This window comes from Lactuca saligna, chromosome 3 (genome assembly GCF_052625555.1).
Source record: "Lactuca saligna cultivar CGN05327 chromosome 3, ASM5262555v1, whole genome shotgun sequence".
Lineage (NCBI taxonomy): Eukaryota > Viridiplantae > Streptophyta > Magnoliopsida > Asterales > Asteraceae > Lactuca > Lactuca saligna.
In genome coordinates, this window is record NC_136419.1 from 30562427 (window position 1) to 30573929 (window position 11503).

At 40.2% G+C, this 11503-nt stretch overlaps 2 protein-coding genes across 3 annotated transcripts; one reads left to right on the forward strand and one right to left on the reverse strand.

Annotated features, from left to right (window-relative positions):
* The first annotated feature begins 7239 nt into the window (after positions 1-7239).
* On the forward strand, positions 7240-9165 carry LOC145034971 (FKBP-like peptidyl-prolyl cis-trans isomerase family protein). Of its 2 annotated transcripts, none has more exons than XM_078983550.1 (9): positions 7240-7451; positions 7538-7607; positions 7696-7833; positions 7920-8005; positions 8114-8164; positions 8243-8323; positions 8402-8502; positions 8593-8668; positions 8777-9165. In XM_078983550.1, the coding sequence occupies exons 1-9, from the start codon at positions 7377-7379 to the stop codon at positions 8870-8872; spliced, it is 774 nt and encodes a 257-aa protein (XP_078839676.1). In that variant the 5' UTR covers positions 7240-7376; the 3' UTR covers positions 8873-9165. The 2 variants fall into 2 exon arrangements, with proteins under 2 accessions (XP_078839676.1, XP_078839675.1); XM_078983549.1 differs by having other exon boundaries at positions 7241-7451; positions 7693-7833.
* A 267-nt stretch (positions 9166-9432) lies between these two features.
* CYP51G1 (CYTOCHROME P450 51G1) lies at positions 9433-11370 on the reverse strand. Its single transcript, XM_078983548.1, has 3 exons — positions 11206-11370; positions 10635-11097; positions 9433-10551 (listed from the first exon to the last, which is right to left on the reverse strand). The coding sequence occupies exons 2-3, from the start codon at positions 11094-11096 to the stop codon at positions 9559-9561; spliced, it is 1455 nt and encodes a 484-aa protein (XP_078839674.1). The 5' UTR covers position 11097; positions 11206-11370; the 3' UTR covers positions 9433-9558.
* Between the last annotated feature and the right edge of the window lie 133 nt (positions 11371-11503).

Consider the following 11503-nt stretch of genomic DNA (forward strand, 5'->3'; position numbering starts at 1 on the left):
TTTGGTCCTAGAATGTTGGGCCTCATGGCCCACTGTAGAGTAAGGCCCCTGGGCCTAGAACTGAGATTTATGGAATTGGGTCTTTTGGGCCTTAATGGGCCATTTTAAATTATTTATTTTTGGGCTGAGTATGTTGGGCTTACGATAAGTCCTATGTGAGGAATTATGCCCAATTTAGAAAATTAGGCCATTAGTGGGTTTGGGAAGATTATTTAGATTTAGGCCTTTCATGTTATAGTGTTGGGCCTTAGGCATTGGACAAATTAGACCAGGGGTAAAATGGTCATTTTACCCTAAGATGGATTATTAGTTTTGATTAAGTGTTATTGTGGTAATGATAGCTCAGGGAGTCTGCAACACAACGTTTATAAATAAATAAATAGACAAATTAATGAATGAATAGTAGCCTTAAAACCAAATATCGAGTCCGAAGTCAAGAAATATGAAACATTCCGCAGGGACTTCCAAGCCCGCAAGGATCAGCAAAGGAAACAATAGCAACAAAAGGAGAAATAAATTCAATCTGTTGCAAAACACTAGGTGGACACATTCAGTAACGCCAAGGCTGTTCATGACCTTGTGCAAATCCAAGATTGGATGTCACGAATGGAAGCAAAAATTCAACATGCTCAAAATCTTCACGATGTCGGTTAATCAAAACCTCCCCCCACAGCTGCAACGCATGGATCAAACTATGATGGCACAGCTATTGAAGTTAGCTCCGGACTAACCTTCGGTCTGGATGATCTTGATATGTATGAAATGGACCAACCTACACACTCTGATGAGTTTATGATGATATTCGATGAAGAAGACTCCAATGGTTCTCAGCACTCCACTTCTAAGACAAAGGAGAAGAAAAAGAAGAAGAAAATGGCTGTAACTCGCAAGGAATTTCTAAGTCTTCAAGAGAAAGTGGACAAGATTTTAGCCGCAGTCACAACCCCGCAACAAACTAAAGTAGCTGGTCTGCAGTCCATCGCTGAGCAGGTTGAACGTCTAAAAACAATGGAAAGACTAGCTGCTAAAAGAATCTCACTGAAAGTTGAAAAGGGTATTAGAGCCTTGGACAACAACAGAACCGCAGACCACAAAGAATTCTTGGCAACTTCTTAACGTCTAATTCAAGAAATCTCCGCAATCAAAACCGAAATTTAATCTACAGTTGCGGATCAGGCTGTCCAATCAAAGAAACTTGTTGAGGAAAATCATAATGCTTATGAGTCCACCATTATAGTGCTTCAATCCACTATCAACCTTCGGCGCTGCCTGACTGCAAGCTTCCACGGTCAATAACTACTGAAGCTCACCAAAGACATCCATCAACGCCTTTTTCAACACCAAAGTCCCATATAATCAACAACTCTCCGATCTTATCAAACCACAATTCAACGATGTTTTTTCCAAGATTGATGGTCTCAGACAATGGTTTGAGGAGCAACAAGTTACTTCCTCAAAAGGGGGAAGTGAACATTCAGATCCGCATCACCATCAATCTTATTCAACTATCCCCATACCAAACTTTGGTCCATCACACTTTGCCTCTGATCAGCCAAGGATCGAAACTCATCAATCCTTACCAACTTTAACTTCAGATCAAGTGAAAACTCACACTCTGGCGCCATCTCACCATTCTCCACCACAACATCCTCCTTCTCTGCATCAATCCCCATCTCATCAAGAAACTCCACCACTAATCAAAAACTTGGAGCCAACCATATCATCTGATCATTCTAATGACTCTCTCACAACTAAAAATCGTAAAGTAGACTGGAAAGCGACAAAGTTTGCTAAACAAATCTGGAGAGACAATGGATTTGACACCACAATGGATGAAACCATGATCAACTCCTGGGTTAATCCATCAAGAAGACTACTTGAAGAAGACTACATGCCAGTCTTGACATATGTCGAACCACCTGAAGATGGTTACTAGGACATCCCCATCTCTCTAAATGCGAAGTTCTTCACGGGCATTGAACCCTTTGACCTCGGTCTTCCATATGATCATAGGCTTCCACTTGAGTTTGAAAGATTAAGCAAGTTTCATGACAAGCACGGATAAGCCTTTGAAAACATATGGTCCAACGACAAACCATCCGGAGTCAAGATTACAAAATCAGAAAGTTCATGAAATCAGAGTTCCTCCAGTGCACTCTGACGTGAAGAGGCAGTGACTATATCAAAACTCGGGCTGATTTCCCCTGTATAAATCCGGAAGAGGTGTTCTTAATTGCTTGGGTGTTTCAGATAAAGTCGCAGATGCATTCCAAAATGCAGATTGCTTACGAAAAAGCTTTTGAGTACTTGAGATGCGCAGTGTTCGATTTTGCAAAAATTAACACTGATATTCATCCAACCCTTGTTCAAAAATTCAACCTTCCTACACTTGAACCAACATGTGTTTACTGAAGGATATCAAGACCGATCCATAGGTGCAACCAACTTTCCAGAACTGGGAGTTGTGTTCAAAAGAGTCAACAACAATGTTAAGTACTTCGTCCCCATCACAACCATGTACCACCTAACCCGAAGGCAACTGGAAGTAACCCTGATTTCGGTGCAGAGGTCGAAGCACACGACTGATGAAGTAAAATTCGAGATCATAAGAAGGATCACCTGGTTGGGTGAAGTGAGAAAATTCTGGTGGTTGCTGATCAAGTTCTTGAAACTCAACAAGTAAAAAGGTTGAAGAGATCACTTAAGGGGAAATTGTTGAATCAAGAAAGTGACCCTCTTAAACCTCTCAATCCGAAGTTACCTTGCTACCGCAATGATATTTTTCCTACCGCAATGTGACGTGATGAAGTCATCTGCACCGACTTCATCAGCAATAAAGACTTAGTTTTATCTTTTCTATTTACATTGTATTGTCCAATGTACCTTGCATGAACACTTCTTTATGAATTATAGTCTTTTTTTATTACTCCTGTATGTTCTCGGAACTATATAAATAGAGTGCTCCGCTTCTAATGAAATACACATCTCTCATCTCAACATCTCCTGCATCTCAATTATCTTATCTCTAAAGATCTTACTAAACTTAAATTCATATCGTAAGATCAAACTCTCAATCTCTCCTTCGGAGCAAGTCATCTTGACTTCATCACTTTAAGCTGAGCACACATACTAACTTGGTTTGATTGTGTTACGAATCAACTTAGTGTTTACTTGATATATTAATTGTTGTCATTTATATTTCCTTACATTTTCGCAATTACATTTCCGCATCTAATCATCTAACTATCTAACAACTCTAACTTCTTATTATTGTTGAGCTTTATGATCCTTTGAGATAGACTTTATTCCGCAATATATATAATTTTTTCTAACGTTTGTTCAAGTGTGTTTCTCAAAAGTTTTTCTCTCAACAATTGGCCTTCCTTCCGGTCTCCCTAAGCAAAATGATAATCCTCAAAGGTATCCTCTTGAGAACCATCCAATTACTATAAACATTGACTATATCGCTCTTACCCAATCAGCAATCCTTCCGGTACTCCCCGAGTACTTATGTCGGACATCCAAGGGGGTTCACCCCCTTTTCCCTGCACGGTCACTAGCCTTCCTAAGGCCACTTTCCATAAGCAATAACCTTCTCCATCTCTGTGTGGTTCTACCCTTTGTTATAACTAAATCTCCAACCACCCCCAGTGATGTCCCTTCGTTGCTACCAACCGAATTCTTCCTCTATCATGTCTCAGTGCTAAACACCTAACTCGGTGAATGGATAAGATAATCCTTCAAGTAAAAGATACATTCCTGCAACTGTTAGACTCAGACGAGAGCTGCGCAACAGAATCAAATCCTTCCCTCTGAGATTATTTGATCCCACTATGAGGGACGTAGCACTACTCGGTCAACTGGCTACTCTACGCAAGAATTCTCTTATCCTTTCACCTATCTGGAGATCCTACTGCCCCTTATCCGCTTTCCGGATGGACCAAGACCACCCTAGTCCCAACTAATCTGCCATTATCTGGAATACTGTACCCCCACCAGTTACTAAACCCAAGCTCAATCTCTTAGTTGCTACTAGTGACTTCCAAAGAAAACTTTGGCTATCTAAAATTGTTGAGTCTATCTTGCCACTCCGGCTCTATAATTCATGGGATCCTCGATCCCCTACCTTAACCCTAAGGTCTTTACTAGGTCCTTCATGTGTTGCTATAAGCACACGAGCCTCACCCACGGGTCCCACCCAAACCATGCTATGGATCGGCCTTCCCCGCAAGTCTCGCCTATCTTAGGGCTACGTAGGTCCAACTCCTCATCGAATCCCAGCGTGCTATCCTTTCCTAATTTCTTATCATGCTAACTATGAGATACAAGCCCCCGCCCATACTCCGCTAACTAGGAGATATGGACCCCCACCAATACTCTTCTAACTAAGCTGCTAATGAATGCTACGACTTGCCCGCGGTCTTACAACACTTTCCACACTGTCTAACTGTTGGTGAATGTTACAGCTATCGTGTATTCTTACATTCTTACTAACTCGCGTCCTGCTGAGAAAAATCTCCAACCAACCATCAACTAATCATGAGCACACGAACTCAACGTCGGGAAGTTTCCCAAACTCCACAATCACACGCTCCTTTATCCAAATAGCCACTTAGGCTGCTTTTCTTCTCAACAAGATTGTTAACTTATCCCATTTTTGCACTTGCTTCTGTTTCTGACTACTTGAGTGGTTCTCCCCCACTTTGATCCAGCTAATTTCTTACAATTCACAGCTTGGAAAGGATTCCCAATCCTTCTTACCATCCAATGATCAATCTGTTGGCAATCCTACACTCACCACTGCTGGTGATCTAACTCATCGATACCAATCAATACCCCTCTTTGGAAACTAGCAAAACACATCCTGAGTTCCAACCACGCTTGCTACAGTTACTGCATCCTGAGAACCTACTCTAGAAGGGAACGTCTCCAAATTACTACTTTATAATCTATGTAGTCAATTGCGGCGCTATAGCGGCGCTATAGCGGTTAGCGGAGGTAAAGAAACGCTATTTCAAAATAGCGGTTTAGAATAGCGGTGGCGCTATTAGCGTCGCGATTTACTGCTATTTAACGCGATTATGGTCACCGCTATAGCGGCGCTATAACCGTTATTTGAATAAAGTCCACTTTTGGGCTATTTTACATTAAAAAAACATTTTTTATGCCATTCCATTGAATAAAATTGTTTTTTCTTAGCCCAAACAAAACTTTTGTGTCATTCCATTGAATAATATTGTGATTTTGGGATTGTCATTACATCCATTGAAACCATGTATGTGTTGTCTTGTTAATTGTGTTGAAGACTTGAAATACTACATTATGGTTAAATATCAAATTATTTAATCATTTTATTTGCTAATTGTGATTGTGTTGTAGTATGACAAAATGGTAAGCATTGCCTATGTTTTCTTGTTTGATGTGTTAAAATATGATTAACGTTGACATTGGTAACCGGTCTATGAAGTATGATTAACTAATTAAGTAATTATGGTATGTGAAGTATGATTAACTAAATATGATATGTGAAGTATGAGTTACTGATTAACTAATTAACTGGATCTGGTTGAAATTTAAAGTATGATTCACTGACTAATACTCTAATATATATAAATTGTACATCATATAAAAAACGCTATATCGCCGTGAGAACCGCGATTTCAAATAGCGGTCAGTGACCGCTATTATATTTTCGACCGCGACAACTGCTTAGTTTATAATACATGGTATGCAAATGGCATATAACTCAATCACAAGCAGGAAACAAAATTCTAAAGTACATTCACAAATATCAATGTAGTACCATAACAAATGAATCATAAAAAATAAAACTAATTGGAAAGTGAAAGATACGCGCCTGACACATCAGGGGTTGCTCGCGTCTCCTCTAAAATCAACTGGAATGCCCTACTCCTTTCTGCGGGCACCTTTGTCCGGCCCTGACGGCCATCGGTGATCCTCAAAGTAGCAGGTGCAGGTGCTATCACCTGTCCTGATGTAGCCAAACTCATGCATTGGGCCTTCTTGTGGCCCTTCTGACTGTAATGGAAGCATATCAGATCTAATCCCAGGGTGGTGGTAGCAGTACAATCTCTGCTAAAGTGACCAGTTTGGCTGCACTTGAAGCAACCAGAACCACCACCGTTGCCACTCCTACACGCACCCTCGTGCGGTAGACCGCACTTGCCACAACGACTGCGGCTCTAGAAGTCTCTCGATCTCGAATCCGACCCCTTGGGTCTCTTACCTGAACCTGTGGACAACTGACGCTCATCCGGTTTCCTCTTCCTCTCGAACTCCAAGTCAATCTCTCTTTCTTTGGCTCGAGCAATCATATCCTTTAGCATATTGCAGCTGTATCGGCTCACAAACTTCCTGATGTTTCTCCTCAGCATCTCGTGATATCAAGTCTTCTTCATCTCCTCGTCCGCCACATACGGCGGAACAAGAAGGGCTCTCTCTCTCTAAACTAGGGATGATATGTTTGTCCCAAATCCCGATCCCGTACCGGTACCAAACCGTACTGAATTTAAAAATATGGTACGGTACTTGGTACTCCAAATACATGAAATTCGGGAATCGTTACCGCCGGTACAGGTACTAGTACCGAGTACTGGTACCATTCCCGGTACCGGTATCGGTGATGTTAATTCGGTTCGGTACTCGGGATTAACTTTCGAACAAATTCAGTATTTGGGAAATCGGCAACGGTATGGGTCGGTACTGGTTCCGTCCCATGCTCATCCCTACTCTAAACTTGGCGGTGATCTCCGCCACAGTCTCTGTAGTCTGATGGAGGTCCTGGAACTCCCGTGCTAACTGTTGCACCTCAATAACTGGTGCAAACTCGGCCATGAACCTGGCCGAGCAGTCACTCCATTCCATATTTAATATGTAAGGTAATATATATGTAAGGTATTTATTAAAAAATATTTATACATGTAATGTATTCAATACATTAAAACTTCATTAATTTTAATAATTAAAAAAAATTCTTATTTTTCTTATAAATTCAAAAATTTCAAATTGTTAAAATTTTATATTTAAATTTTTTAAAAAATAAACTCATGTAATACATGGATCTCGCACCTAATATATTATATATTATTATAATTTATAAACAATACCATGGTTCGGTGACTCAAGCCTAGCTTTTTTTTCTTCTTTGCCACGTGGCAAAATGTATGGTGGGGGAGATGGGTAGGATGGTAAATTCAAATAAAGTCCTACTGTTCGTCTGTTCGGGAAATGAAGCTGAGGCCGTTATCTTTCCCTCTTAATCTTGACGTACTCCTGCCTAATAAAACTAGTGGAAAATTGAAAATTCTTCATCGGTTTGTTGTAGAAGTTGGTGAATCTTGGATTCATACTAATAAATGGTGTTGGGGATTACAGTTGCAGCTGCCGGATCTCTTTCCTCATTCTTTACCCCTAAACCTTCTTCTTCATCGGTACCCTTAACTTCACCATTTACTTATTGGGATTTCTGCATAGTCTTTTATCAAAACCTAAAATCGGGTGTCCTCTGATTTTACAGCAATGGATGCACAACGAAATCAAACCATCCCCAACCCTACATACCATCTACGCATCCTCTTCCTTATCTGGTTCGTAAGTCGGAATCTTTATTCCTATTATCGTCTATCTTACTTGTCAAATTTCCAATTTGCTATAAATAATTGCTGGATGCAGAAGACAGTGCTCGAATCAATGATACTAAATCTTCCAATATCGATCGAAGAAAATGGTTGGTCTCATCGGTTGGGCTATTAGCAGTATCACTGGGAAATCCTTTAGGAAATGGCGTTGCAATGGCGTCAAATTTTGCTGAAAGTAACCTTCTTATCCCTCATACTTTTTCAAGATTCCTTCGTAGAGAAGGAACAATTTAACAACGGTTAATACTGGTGGTTGTGCAGTGCCAGCCCTAAAGGGGAAGGATTATGGGAAAACGAAGATGAAGTATCCTGATTATGCTGAAACAAGCTCCGGACTCCAATACAAGGTCTTTGTAAAGAGGATAATTTCGTAATTTCCTTTTTTTTTTTTTTTTTCTGATTATCCCACATTCCCACTCTCATCTCTTTTAATTGGAAACTGTGAATGAAAGCAGGATTTACGAGCAGGAAGTGGTGCAACACCAAAGATTGGTGACACTGTAGTGGTATGAAGAAAGAAAACAAGATAGAATAGAAAAGCTTAAAATACACAAAGAAAGTTGTAATGAAATGAATGATTTTAGGTTGATTGGGATGGTTACACGATTGGATATTATGGGCGCATATTTGAAGCTAGAAACAAGACCAAGGGTGGTTCCTTTGAGGTATACATATCATACTTATCATAATGCATCAATGGGTTTTCTTGATTGTAAACTTATAAATAACATTTCACTTTGCAGGGTGATGACAAGTCCTTTTACAGATTCCGATTAGGTTCCCATGAGGTAATACCAGCTTTTGAGGAAGCTGTTGCAGGCATGTCTTTGGGTGGAATCAGAAGGTGAAGTATCAAGTTCAATGGACACAATTATGTATTTCAAGTGTTATGAATGTCAATGATGATAGTTTGTTTGTTATATATTATATTCAGGATTATTGTGCCACCAGATCTTGGATACCCTGAGAATGATTATAACAAGAGTGGTCCAAGACCAACAACATTTTCGGTACCTTTGATGCTTTTTGTGTTAATAATAATAATAATAATAATAATAATTAATATGTAAAAGTGTCTTCTAAGTTGTAAGACTGACTAGCATATGCATGTTCCACAGGGCCAAAGAGCATTGGATTTTGTGCTGAGGAACCAAGGATTGATTGATAAAACCCTTCTGTTTGACATTGAGCTTTTAAACATCATACCCAACTGAGGAACATCTCCAATATACACCTTTCTTTCTTTCATAATTTATACAAGTCTTGTACTACTTATATAATGAGACTTGCAACTTTCTACATTTTCATCATTCGGTTTTCTTTCATACAAGTGTTGTATTCCGTTTGTTGGTACAAAGAGTCATAGAAACAAATGTTGTGTTTCCCTGATTGGTTATTCTCATGCTACATTGTGTACATTGTTAAGGAAGCTCAAAGTGTGAGGCTTAAGATGATTGTTGCACTTTGTAAAAGAGTGATGTTAAAGAATATACTCCTAAGTTACATATGCTGGAATCAGTCCATATTTATTCACATTTCCATGGCTTTGTTTAATCAATCAACACTAGACTTTTTTAATATATGGTCTACAATTCCTAACTTGAATAGCATCAAGAATTGAGAAGGGTTTAGTGGTTTGTGAAAACATCAATGTCACCCACATAACCAACATCCAATTTCTGAAATTGAACTTAAGTAGACCTCAATGTTAAACACTCCCATTAACACCAAAATCTAATGTTAAAAAATGGTGGAAAAAAAAAACAAAAAAACAGACACAAAAGCTTGACCAGTGCAATTGAAGAAAGCTGAAAGATACATAATCCAAAGACATGAATACCACTAACACACCAACATTTAGAAAAGAAAACCAAAAAGATGAAACCTTAATCTATTATAATCACTGCAACACTTTTCGCTTATAACGAACCATAACCTTCCCTTTGACACCAACCACCATAGCGTTCCAGTCGATCTCCGGGAATGGAGACACCAATTCCAACTCAAAGTTTCTCAACAAATGACTCCATATCGCTTTTATTTGCAGATAAGCAAATGGTTCTCCAAGACAACCATGTCTTCCACCACCAAAAGATATATACGAAAATGCCCCTGAAGCCTTGTCCTCTTCTCTCTCCGGGCCAAATCTATCTGGGTCATAAGTGTCCGGATCCTTGAAGATATGTGGGAGTCGATTTGCAAAGGCAGGTGACGTAGCAACTATGTGGCCTTTTGGAATGTCATAATCCTTGCCTTCTTTCGTTGTCACTGTGAAATCACTGTGTGAGCTTCGCAAGAGCATGATTAGAGGAGGGTGGAGTCTCAACGCTTCCTTTATGCATCTGTATAACACATTCATCTCCGACAAGATATCATGGTCAACCTTGTCGCCGTGTTTTTCCACAAGATCCTTCTGTTCTTCAACCACCGCCGCCATGTGTTTCTGGTTGCAGAGGAGGTAAGCTCCGGTCCATGTTGAGGTGATAGAACTCGTGTGCTGCCCAGCAAAAAGAGCAGCGATGAGAAGTCCGGTGACCTCCGATTCAGATGTAGGGCGGCCGTCTTTGTACTTGGAATCGATAAAGCACTGTAACATGTCGTTCTCAGATTTCCCGCTTTGTTTCCGGGAAGTTATGATGGTTGCGAAGATTTCTGCAAGTTTCTTCCGTGCTTGGTCGCGGCGCCGATGGGCTGGGATGGGGAGATACGGGAATATGACACTGATGGGTAGCATGCCGTTATCAAGATCATGGAAAAGAGCAGACACGTCATCGAAGAGCTTGTTGCGAACCTCTTCACCCAATAAACATCTACTGGCTGTAAGAATGATTAGGTGTTCTAGTTCGAGTTTCAGATCCACTTCACCACTATCGCCCCATTTTGAAAAGAATTCCTGCAAATTTTCAAAACCAGAGAATTATTATAAACTTGGATTGATGTAATTTTGGGGAAGAAGAAAGTAGGAAAGTAAAGTACCTCAGCTTCGAAGATCATGTGATCTACATATCCTTTAAGTTTATTAACTCTGAGAGATTCAGTGAAGAACCTAAACTGTTCCTGCCTGACGGAATAATCCACATCGAACACAACGCCGGGGCCAAAAGTCGGGACATTGAACTGGTAAACCTCCTGTTGGCTGAGATCCGACTCAGAAGCTTTAAAGAAATGGGCTGAAACTTCAGGTCCGATCAAGAACGTGATGTTTTTGTTGACAAGGTTGAGTGTGAAGACGCTTCCCAATTTAGGGTATTCCTGTCTGAGCATGACGATTGGCCCTTTCAAGAAGCGTAACAACCCTCCGACAACCGGAAATGCTTTGACGACGGGCGGAAGACGTTTACGGGATCTGGGGATCAAGAAGGCAGCGATGATTTTGGCAGCCACGAGAGTGGCGATGAGGAGGGCACCCACATTGAGTAATTTGGAGTCGACTTCCATCCTTCAATCAGGGAGGAACAATCCAAGGTCAGAAAATGAAAACAGAGGACATGAAGATTGAAATGAGCGATTGTAAATCTTGAAATTTAAAGAGATTATTGAATCAAACCTGATAACGGGAGAGTGGCGATGGACCAGGGGCGTTGAGGGAGGCACTAATGCTGTGACTTAATGAGTTAATTGGTATTTAAATACTTCTAAAAACCGAATTTTCTATGGGCCAAACCGGAAAACAGGTGGAATCTTGATCCAGTTTCACTCCTCAACTGGACTCACTTCTTCAATAAATATTTGAATCATAAATTTTGCAACTTTCTCACAAAAGATTTCAAGAAAATTGATTGGTTAAAAATTAGAGCCCTAGTGGTAAATTGGTAATTTAAAAAGAATCGTGTCACGTGAGCAAC

Bases quoted from the DNA above. Each gene is read 5' to 3' on its own strand.
- LOC145034971 (XM_078983549.1), top strand. From the start codon at position 7,377: ATGGTGTTGGGGATTACAGTTGCAGCTGCCGGATCTCTTTCCTCATTC. The intron at 7,452-7,537 runs GTACCCTTAACT...CTGATTTTACAG, and splicing joins CTAAACCTTCTTCTTCATCG to CAATGGATGCACAACGAAAT. The intron at 8,669-8,776 runs GTACCTTTGATG...CATGTTCCACAG, and splicing joins CAAGACCAACAACATTTTCG to GGCCAAAGAGCATTGGATTT.
- CYP51G1 (XM_078983548.1), bottom strand. From the start codon at position 11,096: ATGGAAGTCGACTCCAAATTACTCAATGTGGGTGCCCTCCTCATCGCC. The intron at 10,552-10,634 runs GTACTTTACTTT...GAAAATTTGCAG, and splicing joins ACATGATCTTCGAAGCTGAG to GAATTCTTTTCAAAATGGGG.